General features: G+C 51.5%; 4 protein-coding genes across 4 annotated transcripts; 2 read left to right on the forward strand and 2 right to left on the reverse strand.

Moving 5' to 3' along the window:
* Positions 1-118: 118 nt before the first annotated feature.
* Positions 119-1,977, reverse strand: HMPREF1120_01391 (uncharacterized protein). The gene is made up of 2 exons (XM_009155406.1): positions 1,664-1,977; positions 119-1,468 (listed from the first exon to the last, which is right to left on the reverse strand). Exons 1-2 carry the CDS (start codon positions 1,700-1,702, stop codon positions 1,088-1,090), a joined length of 420 nt encoding a protein of 139 aa, XP_009153654.1. The 5' UTR covers positions 1,703-1,977; the 3' UTR covers positions 119-1,087.
* A 463-nt stretch (positions 1,978-2,440) lies between these two features.
* Positions 2,441-3,689, forward strand: HMPREF1120_01392 (U1 small nuclear ribonucleoprotein 70kDa; the record flags this gene model as incomplete). Its single annotated transcript, XM_009155407.1, has 2 exons — positions 2,441-2,930; positions 3,046-3,689. 2 exons carry the CDS (start codon positions 2,441-2,443, stop codon positions 3,687-3,689), a joined length of 1,134 nt encoding a protein of 377 aa, XP_009153655.1.
* Positions 3,690-6,669: 2,980 nt separating this feature from the next.
* Positions 6,670-8,603, forward strand: HMPREF1120_01393 (vacuolar protein 8; the record flags this gene model as incomplete). The annotated part of the gene is made up of 6 exons (XM_009155408.1): positions 6,670-6,700; positions 6,756-6,841; positions 6,891-7,011; positions 7,063-7,176; positions 7,230-7,475; positions 7,522-8,603. The coding sequence occupies 6 exons, from the start codon at positions 6,670-6,672 to the stop codon at positions 8,601-8,603; spliced, it is 1,680 nt and encodes a 559-aa protein (XP_009153656.1).
* A 1,130-nt stretch (positions 8,604-9,733) lies between these two features.
* HMPREF1120_01394 (exosome complex subunit Csl4) lies at positions 9,734-10,471 on the reverse strand (the record flags this gene model as incomplete). Its single annotated transcript, XM_009155409.1, has 1 exon — positions 9,734-10,471. One exon carries the CDS (start codon positions 10,469-10,471, stop codon positions 9,734-9,736), a length of 738 nt encoding a protein of 245 aa, XP_009153657.1.
* Between the last annotated feature and the right edge of the window lie 315 nt (positions 10,472-10,786).

Genomic DNA, 10,786 nt, shown 5'->3' on the forward strand with positions numbered 1-10,786 from the left:
ATTACCCCTGTCATTATCCGAGAAGTCCTACTGATGTGCCTGTCCATGGTAACTCGTGGCCAGGTGCAATATTAAATGGGTCAAAGAGACTCAACGATGGATACCCATGAGGGACGAGAACGAGACCATGAAGAGCAATGGATACTTTCCATGATAAAATGCTTTATGATACGAACGGCTTGGTTTTGATATTTTTAATCATGCAAGGCAGAGAAAGCCATAAGAGGAGAGCGAAGCGTTAGATACCTTAGCTGCCAATGGCAATACTGCATGTGATGTGCTGCTATGATACTGCGATTTCTTTCTTCATCTGAGTTTTGACCCCGTGTGTTCGTGCGCATGCAGGTGTTTTTCCGCCATTTGACTGTGAAGTAGAATTGTGAGCTCATCTGCATCTTCAGGGCCAAGGACGGCCACTACCACTCGTCTTGATGGCTTCTGCGAGCCCTGAACGCTGATGGAGATGAGACCCTTCTTCCTGCAGTGGTAGACTTCCTCTTGCATCAGACAGCGTCCTTCAAGATTTGGCATTTGTCACACTGATCAAAGGTAAGATGCAGATGCGTCTGCTGGTTGTACATCCGCCAATGCCGTCCATGAATGTTTTCTGCTCATTTGGTCTCCTCCCGCAACGGCGTGATCTGTTCGCTCCACGCTGGGCAGCCTGATCTCCGTTCCTCGAACTGAACGCCCTCTCCGAAGGGGCTAGTTTTTGGTGCTCTCTCAATCCCGTGATCGCCATCGTCGACTTCAAACGTCGCCATACCTATACCTGGCCCTTTATGCAGTTCGTTCTCCAGGCGTTGATGTCCAATGCTCTCCATTGCCTCCAGGTAGCGTAGTGTAGTGTAACGTAGTAGATTGTACTTCCACTTGCGCTTCCGCTCTATCGCTCCCATGCCATCTGGTAGTCGAACCGCAGCATTACGCTGGAGTTCAAGGGTCAATGAGCGACCTATCCACTACTCGCTCGTTCGCTTTCTTTTTTTGTTCGTAACACAGTCCCGAAAAACGAACCCAGGGTAACCCTTTCCCCTAATACGCCATTCTCTTATGCTTTCAAACCCTTCCCTTTTTAAATTCGGATTTAAATATCCTTAATCCCACCATGCATAGGACTCCAAATGCCTCTAACGTTCTCATTCGTCGAAATCACCTTCTTCCCCTTAATCAGCTCGTTCTTCTTGCCACTGTTGGCGATCAAAAACTCGGCCTTTTTCAGGATCTGTTCCTTCTCCAAGTTCCGCACACAGACGGCCTTTTCCCGCCCGTTGATGTAGTACGCCTTCAGGATCGGATGTCGGTTAGGTCGCGGCGAGATGCGGAACTCGGTGCCGGGGTATTTCGAGGTGAATTGGCTCAGGAGGGGGGATGTCAGGAAAGATTTCATGCCCCGTGATGATCCGGCCCAGTCGCAGTAATGGAAGTCGAGTCGTTTGCATTGGAGAATGAATGCGCCGAGGCCGTTCTAGAATACATTGTCAATAACGCGCAACCAACAAAAAGAGAGGGCAAATAAATAAGTCAATGACACTCCCCAGCTGTACAGATCAAGTGGAGGAAAGATAAAAAGTGTCTCTGTGAGCTGAACGCAGTCTTTTCTTTTGCAGGGGCTTGGAGTTCAATGGAGCAGTGAACATGAGAAGACAAGTGCGTTGCTTACCCGTGCCGTGGAGACAGTTTTCACACCTTGAACAACCATCTTGACCTTCGAGTGACTTCGTTGCTGCAGGGAGCGATGTAGGGACGCTCAGTGGTAGTTGGGTGAGTTGGGTGCGGTGCGCCTTGGCTCGCAGGCTGGAAGCGTGTTGTTATCGGGGATTGTCGAAGTTCACGTTGTTGCTCGATCGCAAAGCCGGCAGCTAGCCTTTCAAGTTGAAACCCGGAATCGCAGCCTGAGTCTTGGTTGAGCGCGCTCAATTAAGAATTAAGACGCTGTCACGATGTTGCACTTTGTACCTCAAAGTTTACGACCTGCCGCCTGAGTGTGTCGACGAGGCTGTGGCGCTAGCTTTCAATGGCATAGTTCAAAGTACGGCGGATTGAGAACCCTACGGAGAAGCATTTGCGGGTTACATGTAGCTTGTGGCGCCAAAGCAAAAGCATATCACGTGTTTTTGAAGACATGTGGCGGTGCAACGCCTCGCTGGCAGTTTGCTACCAACTGCCAAGGCTGCGCGAATCTGGCCTGAACTGGAGGCAGAGGCTGAACCACGATTGTTCCTTGGGACGCAGGCAGTTCAAGTTGGCACTCCTTGTTACTGAACTTCCCCTAAACACGCGGAAAGCGTGTACATTCTGAACACTCTTTGTATTCAACACTTCATGACTATGTAACTGGTTCTATTTCTTCTCCTTCTTCCTTCTTGACACTGCTCAGCGCATCAGACCAGATCGCGAAGTGTCTCCCTCCTCGTCCCTTTCTCAATAACGACTCAAGATGACGGACAAGCTTCCGCCAAATCTCCTTGCCTTATTTCAGCCTCGACCTCCTCTACGCTACATTCCGCCTCAAGACGCTGCACCGGAAGAACGGGCATCGAAGAAATCAGAGCTATCTGGAATAGCTGCATTCCTCCCCCAGTTCGAACAGTACAAACAGGAAGATGTATATCATCCTACTGAATCATGGCTACAAAAGCGCGATCGAAAGCTATGGGAGAAAAAGATGCGCCTAGCAGAGATCCAACGCGAAGACTTCTCAGGTTACCGACCGCAGGATGACCCGAAAATAAAGGGCGATGCGGCTAAGACATTGTTCGTGGGTCGCCTCAGTTATGATGTCAAAGAGGCAGACCTAGAGCGCGAATTTGGAAGGTTTGGTCCCATTGAAAGGATCCGAATCGTCAAGGATGAGACCACTCCAAAGCCCAAGAAGCCGCACCGGGGTTACGCCTTCATCGTATTTGAACGAGAGAAAGACATGCGAGGTAATATTTTCTGCGCCGATCCTCCCCCCATTTGCCCCTGTTACTTTCTCCCTATCTATACCTATACATGGTAAGGAAACTTGGAACTGACCTTGATGAATTTCGCTCTTTACAGCTGCCTACAAAGAAACGGATGGTTTGCGGATCAAGGATCGAAAAGTCGTGGTAGACGTTGAACGAGGTCGCATGGTGCCGGGATGGAGACCTAGAAGATTTGGTGGCGGTCTTGGTGGACGAGGCTACACCAAACAGGCTCCTGCGAGACCGACATTCGGCGGACCACCAGGTGGATTTGGAGGTGGGTTCCGTGGAGGCTTTGGCGGCCGTGGAGGATTCCGCGGAGGCTTTCGCGGTGACCGCGGGGGCTATGGCGGACGAGGGGGCATTGGCTACCAAGGAGGAGGTGGCTTCGGCGGAAGACAAGGAGGTTATCAAAGTGGTCCCCCGCCTCCTAACGCGCCCAGTGGGCCTGGTGGTGGCCGCGGAGGGTATGGCGGTTACGACGACCGACGAAACGGATACGGAGGCGGCAGAGACTATCGTGGCGGTACCGGAAGCAACAAAGATCCTCTCGGTGGACGCGATCGCGGGTATGACGACCGTGACCGCGAACGTGACCGAGATCGGGATCGCGACAGAGACAGAGACCGTGATCGTGACCGATATGGTGGCGGCAGACGTGAGGACGATTATGGCTCCCGGAAGCGCTACCGCGACAACGACGGACACGACGACCCGAGACAGCGCCGAAGGTATTAATATGCTTCTCCTCGTGGTCCTTTTATTTGGTGCAACAGTCTCGCCCCGTTTGCTTGGTGGGTATTCTATGCTCAGTGTATTCAAACAGTTTTGGAGGTACGGACTTGTTCTCCGTTCCTCTTTGTATTAGGGTAAGAGACCATTGATTATTCGGTCGCGCATTACGACGCGTTGCACTGCCAGGTGAGGCCAGGACCTCCACGGCATCCCGTGGTACGATCCCGTGCGGTCTGCTGCGTTGGCCCCTTTTAGTATCGCTGTTACGACATCGGCAGGCTGGTGTTGTTCAGCTCGAATTCTGCGATGACAGCCTGACTCTGGAGAGGAGCCATGTCGGTTGCAGATCTTGCTCCCACCACCAATACGCTCCCCGCGCATCATAAGGGAATTTGCGAACATTTCCTGGTAATGGTCAGGCTGGGTAAGCCGACTAGTTATACTTCTACAAGCTACGTGGGATGAACACTTGGTTCCAAAGCAGTAGGTGGTAGGTTTGATAACGCAGTAACCATACCAGTACCTAGGTCATCATCATGATTTACACGCTCGATGCAATTGCGATGCTGAATCATCGTTCAGAGCTGGGGTTCAAGTTTGGGGTCGGGCTGGCCAACGCTCGGGGCTTCACGGCTCGCCGAGTCACGTGCTGGCCAGTCTGGTTAAGCTCCTTTCTTTCGGTTGCTGCCGCTAACTACGTTGTAGTTGTACAACATTGCACGTGTTGGAGTACTACAATTAGATTTCGAATTTTCACATCCCTGCAACAGACGCCCGTGCTGCGTCTGGCCAGCTGATACGTGGGTTGAGGTTCAAGATTTGATACAAAGTGACATCAGGAGAGGCGCCGGGGCTCCACGAACAGCTGACTGGCCCACGGCGCCTTGCCGTTAGATGCTAAGAGCGGAAAATTTTTTAGCAGAAAATTTTCACCGCTCTGAATGGCCCAGGCGTTTATGACTAAGGACAACCGCTAACAGCAGGATTATACGTGCCTTGACACACGGCTTCCGCTAACCGCAAGAGTACACGGAGAGGACACGCCCTGGGGCTGAAGGGCGCGCTCGTCTCGAGGCCTGATTGGCCTGTTCTGGCGACGAGGTCTCAGACGACGGTGATTTCGAGAAACTGTCATAGCACGACATCTACGATGCTACGGGAAGGGCGTAAGGGCGTACTTGCAAGGTAGGATTACGGATGCTGTTGACATGGACGCCCTTTGAGATTTTTCGTCGGCGCATAAGATATAAAACGGCGCCCCGTCTCCCCAGATTGAGCGGTTGTTGTTGCTCAAGATACAAACAGAAGATCACGAAGCATTCAATAATACATACCAATACTACCACTCTATTTGCTGCAAAGCATCGAACAACTACAAACCCCCCTCGTCATAAACACTGCCATATCACCCTGTTAAATCAGGCCACATCAAAACACCACCAACAACAAAACACTCTCAACATGCCTTCCACATACGCTGCTTACTACAACCTCGTCGAGGCTGAGAAGAGCGCTGCTGCATCGCGTCGCCGCTCCTCGAACGACTCCGACATCAGTCAGGCATCAACATCATCATCATCCCAGAAGCGCAAGTTTTCACTCAAGCATGTGCTTGAGCAACTGCGTCCAACCACGGAGACTTTGACCCCTGCTGGGATCTATGCCCCAATCATCAAACAAGGCCCTCTTTTCAGCAGCAAGCAACACAAGAACCACCATTCATCGTAAACGTTGGCCAACAACTTCCACGACATTTTTCATATTTGCGAAGCCATACGATTATAGACAACGACGGCATGAAACAGGGCGTTCAGGGCAACGATTGGCACACACCCGTAATTTCAGGAGTGTGTGCAGTGCTGGGATGGGAAAAGGTTCATGAAACGCGGATGAAAGATCCTCACGCGATGCTTGAGAGGATGGGGCCAGCCAAACGGGGCGCACCCGAAAAGTACATATGTTCTGATAATACACAATGAGACAACGATTATTAATTAGTCTGACCTGTTTTCCTCTAATTGAGAACCTTGGATATCATCGTGTCCATTTGTGGTGATATGCCATGCCGTGTGAAGAGCCATTGTGGCCAATGACGTCTTTAGCATGTGAAAAGAGACCGCGGTTTAGCCTTGAGTATATCAGCTCGCGGTAGTGGTTGAGGGCACCCGAAGCAGGCAACATCGCTTGTCTCTGCTGCTGGCAGGTCGAACTCCAGTCCGCTGTCCCTTATGGCGTTGAGGTTGCAGTGGCTCTATGAGAAACAGCTGCGGCGGTAGACGTTGATGCAAAGCAAGGATGGAAAAAGATGTTAGTTGATGAAACTCGCAGAGCTGATCATGATTGTAGCCTTCGGATAACCTCCCTCATGTTGGCGGCGGCTACAGCTTAACATCAAAGATGGCCAACAAGCGCCCTCAGCCAGCAACACTAGCGGCTAACTTGATCTTAAACCCTCCCGCTTTCAGTCCGCTTCCAGTTGCCTCGCTCCGGGCTACTACAACAATACGCATCGACTGGGGAGCGCAGCTTCATGACATCCATCTCAGCGTCCTAGATCCAGCTACGCGGTACAACCCATCAATTGAGCTGGGGTCTCCGAGTCTGGCACGGTGCTCCATCCCACCTGCCGTCGTTGCAATCGATTGTTCACACGCCTCGCTCTCGCCTGGTGGGAAGCCAGGGTCACCAACCCAAGTGCGTCGTGCCTGCGTGTCAGGTGCGCAGCTTTCGTCTCCCACGGCCCTGCACGCATCTCGAGCGACGGCAATCCTTCGTCGAGATCCCTTGAACCTCTGCACAGAAACATCAAGGCCTAGCATCAATCGACTCTGCATCACAATCGGAAGCAGCATCAGCGTCGAATGACCGCCTTACGACATACCTCTCCGTCCGCGGCTACAGCATCATAACGCGATCCGATCAACTCGCAGAGGCTCAAAAGCACCAGCTCAAAACACGTTCCCCTAGGGGCCTCCGCCTCGATATGGGAAACACGCTTTCCTCCTGCTGTAAAGGTGCGTTAGCTGCCTTACACTTGAGACATGCTTGTCGTTAACTAAGATCACGCAGGCCGGCCCAAGGATAACCTCTACGAGCCCGCTTTGGCAGACAGTGAACGGGAAGCCGTTGCAGACCTCTTACAATACCTTGAAAATGTATGCTAGCCTTTCAGTCTACCTGGGCGTCAGATACTGACAAGAGCAGCGTGGCGAGACTGACTTTTTCTCTGGGGAACCCTTGCGAGCCCTAAGCACCCTCGTCTACTCAGACAATGTTGACCTACAGCGGAGTGCCAGTCTTACGTTTGCCGAAATCACCGAACGCGGTATGTACTGGAAACAACACTGCATTGAAGAGCTGCTGATGACGGTTGCAGATGTTAGGGAAGTCGACCGAGACACCTTGGAACCTATCTTGTTCCTACTGCAGAACCCCGACATCGAAGTTCAAAGGGCGGCAAGCGCGGCGTTAGGTAACCTCGCTGTTAATAGTGAGTGCCCAGTCTAACAAGCCTGTCCCGATTTATTTCTGACTTCTGTCCAGATGAAAACAAGGTTGCGATTGTTCAGCTCGGCGGGTTGCCTCCCCTCATCCGGCAAATGATGTCCCCCAATGTCGAGGTACAATGCAATGCCGTCGGTTGTATTACAAATCTTGCTACACACGAAGACAACAAAGCCAAAATAGCCAGATCAGGAGCGCTGGGACCTCTGACGCGGCTTGCAAAATCCAAAGATATGCGCGTCCAAAGGAATGCCACCGGGGCATTGCTCAACATGACACATTCGGGTAAGTGTTTCTACCTGTTAGGATGTACAACTGTCTAATTCAGCAGACGACAATCGACAGCAGCTAGTCAATGCCGGCGCTATTCCCGTCCTAGTCCAGCTCCTGTCGTCGCCCGACATGGACGTCCAATACTACTGTACTACTGCCTTGAGCAACATCGCCGTCGACGCGTCGAACCGGAAGAAGTTGGCCCAAACAGAGTCTCGCCTTGTACAGTCTTTAGTTCAACTCATGGACTCCGGAACTCCGAAGGTCCAGTGTCAAGCGGCTCTTGCCCTTCGAAATCTGGCTTCGGACGAAAAATATCAGTTGGAAATCGTACGAGCTAGAGGCTTGCCACCACTTCTTCGCCTTCTGCAATCTTCCTACCTACCCCTCATCCTCTCCGCCGTTGCTTGTATCCGAAACATCTCGATTCATCCCTTGAACGAGTCACCCATCATCGACGCCGGGTTTCTCAAGCCTTTAGTCGACCTTCTTGGCTCCACTGACAACGAGGAAATCCAGTGTCATGCGATTTCCACCCTCCGGAATCTAGCTGCAAGCTCAGACCGCAACAAGCAGCTTGTACTTGAAGCAGGCGCAGTGCAGAAGTGCAAAGATCTGGTCTTGAACGTCCCTTTGAGCGTACAATCCGAGATGACGGCTGCCATCGCTGTCCTAGCTCTGAGTGACGAGCTCAAGTCGCATCTTCTCAAGCTGGGCGTCTTTGACGTGCTCATTCCACTGACTGACTCTGAAAGCATCGAAGTCCAGGGCAACAGTGCCGCCGCCCTGGGAAACCTATCTTCCAAGGTGGGCGATTATTCTATTTTTGTTCGAGACTGGACGGAGCCGAATGGCGGAATCCATGGTTACTTGAAACGGTTCCTAGCCAGCGGAGACCCGACATTCCAACACATCGCAATCTGGACTTTGTTACAGCTTTTGGAATCAGATGACAAGAAACTCGTCAGTCTTGTTGCCAAGTCAGAAGACATCATCCAAATGGTCAAGACTATTGCGGACAAACACGTCGAGTCTGACGACGAAGAAGGCGAAGAGGGTGAGGGCGAAGTCATTGCGCTTGCTCAAAGATCGCTGGAACTGCTGGGGAAAGGACCCAAGCAGACATTGGTGGAGGGATAAAATTACTGAACTCGCTGTTAGGTTTTTCTGTTCGATGCTTTTCTGACGACATTATTACATACCCCGACACGAGGAAATTGTGCAATGGATCGCTGCATATGCGTCCCAACATGCATATGTCAATTGAGTAGTGGCATAGCGAGGCGTTACCGGACTGTGGTTGAAGCGGGCAATGAGGCAAGGCCCTCAAGAGGCCGGGACTGGGCTTTGAATGGAGAAGAAGACGGGTTTTACTCTTGTGAGCGCTTCTGTTAATTTTATCACTTTTGGAATCTTGAGCCAAAGGCATTGGCCTGGCCAGATTGGAGACGGCCGTTAAATTGCCTTTTCCTATTAAAGTGATTCTCCTGGTATACAGTTCTATTTGTTTTGGATTGCTTGTCTCCTCCCCTAATATTCTTTCCGACATCCTACGCCAATGGCCAAGGATATCAGACCTGGATGATAGGAGGAAATGATTCCATTCAGGCCGGCCCCGTCCAATACAAGTGAATGCATCGGATGAGCCTAGGTCTGAAACGGATTCATCTGGTTCTTTCTCCCTCCCGTGACGAACACAGTCTGACATAGCGTAGGTCGTGACCATGGATACTGGAGAGGTTTGTAAAATATTCTGTGCAAGAGGAGCAGGTAACGGTGGCATAATTATCCCCAAATTGGCAATGTTGGGTAGATCGGTGGAGGAGGAAAGGAAGATTTGGCGATGGTTAAGATTTTGTGGGTGTTGGCCGTTAAGGCAGAGGAGACGAAGTAGACCAGGTGGCGCTGGTTCTTGTTCTCCCATACCGGCAGATTCATACATAATTTGGTGAATTGGGATGCTGTGCTGCGGCCGGCAGAAAGAAGAAGAATACCGCCCGCGGGTACGAGTCGTCTGTCTTCACGCAGGGTCTGACAAGTTCTCTCACATCTCCCACCAATTGTGTGTAAGAGAGATGACTCGTATTAGGTGCCGCCCATATACGCAGACATTTGCCTTTCCTCAACAGTGGGAAGTCCGATCCACGCTGGAATCTCTTTTGCAAATCTTTTGTTGTTGTGCACTCAAACGTTAAGGGGTTGATTTCTTGCGTCGCTGAAAGAGCCAGAGCGGCAGCTGAACCCAGCCCAGGGGTGGGTTTGTTGTATTCTTAAGAAGGCTTAGCCACCTTCCTACTCTCCGCCTGCCCAGTAACCACATCCCTCATCTCCCTCCAACTAGCAGGGACCATAGCATTCCCAGCATCACTCGTCGCAACGACCACACCAAACTCGTTCCCTGCGGTAGAGATATAATAGTTCCTTTCGTCGCCCAGACTGATGACCATGGCGCGCACGATATCGCCGACGCGGTACATGTCGTTCATGACGATCTTGTCCTTTTCGTGGGTGCGGATATCTTCGCGGCGCAGAACCGCTTGGAATTGAAGGTCGTCGTCGGTCACGCGTGTATATGATGTTATGTCGTTAGGGGATGGGTCGACGACTAATATCGAGGCTGAGATTTGGCGTTGTTGCACGCGGGTGATTCGGACGAGGACTGTGGAACCGACTTTGGGGAGGAGGGTGGTGTTGGTGCTGCCACCACTGCCGCCAATCGTGGAGGAGGTGGTGATGGTGTTGGTGGGAGTTGGTGTTACTCCTTCTCCTGCTGTTCCTGAATGAGGCACCGAAATGATTGGTTTGTTGGTGCTGGTGCTCGTGTTGTTGGTCTTCGTTTTGGCAGAGGTGTCTGCGGCAGCCGGGCTGGATAGTACTACGGGTCGACCGATGATCGAGGCAACAATGTTGTTCTCGTAGACATGTGTGCCTGGTCCCGGAACGTGGGAAGACGTGTTGCCTAGAACCTGGCCCGGGACGACGAATGTAGACGTGGATGCGGAAGCCATGATTGACGGCTACTGGTATGGAAAAATAACCGGATAGGAGGCGACGCAGTAGACGAGATAGTAAGGGTTGGAATTGTTATCTTTCCTCGTGCCTTTTTCTTTTGTTCCCTCCTCTTTTTTTCCGGGTTCTGTTTCTCGGACAAGGAAGGAAAAGATAAAAAGCTACTATAAGGCAGTTTGATGAGCTGGTACTGTAATGACAAACCTTTGCCAGACGAACACACGAGAAATTTTGCGCCTGGGTTATCGAGGCTCTAGCACGCTCGCTAGTTCATGCGGACCTCCGGTACATTTTCAGAGGGCGAATCCAGAGTG

Source organism: Exophiala dermatitidis (genome assembly GCF_000230625.1).
Source record: "Exophiala dermatitidis NIH/UT8656 unplaced genomic scaffold supercont1.1, whole genome shotgun sequence".
NCBI classification, from domain to species: domain Eukaryota; kingdom Fungi; phylum Ascomycota; class Eurotiomycetes; order Chaetothyriales; family Herpotrichiellaceae; genus Exophiala; species Exophiala dermatitidis.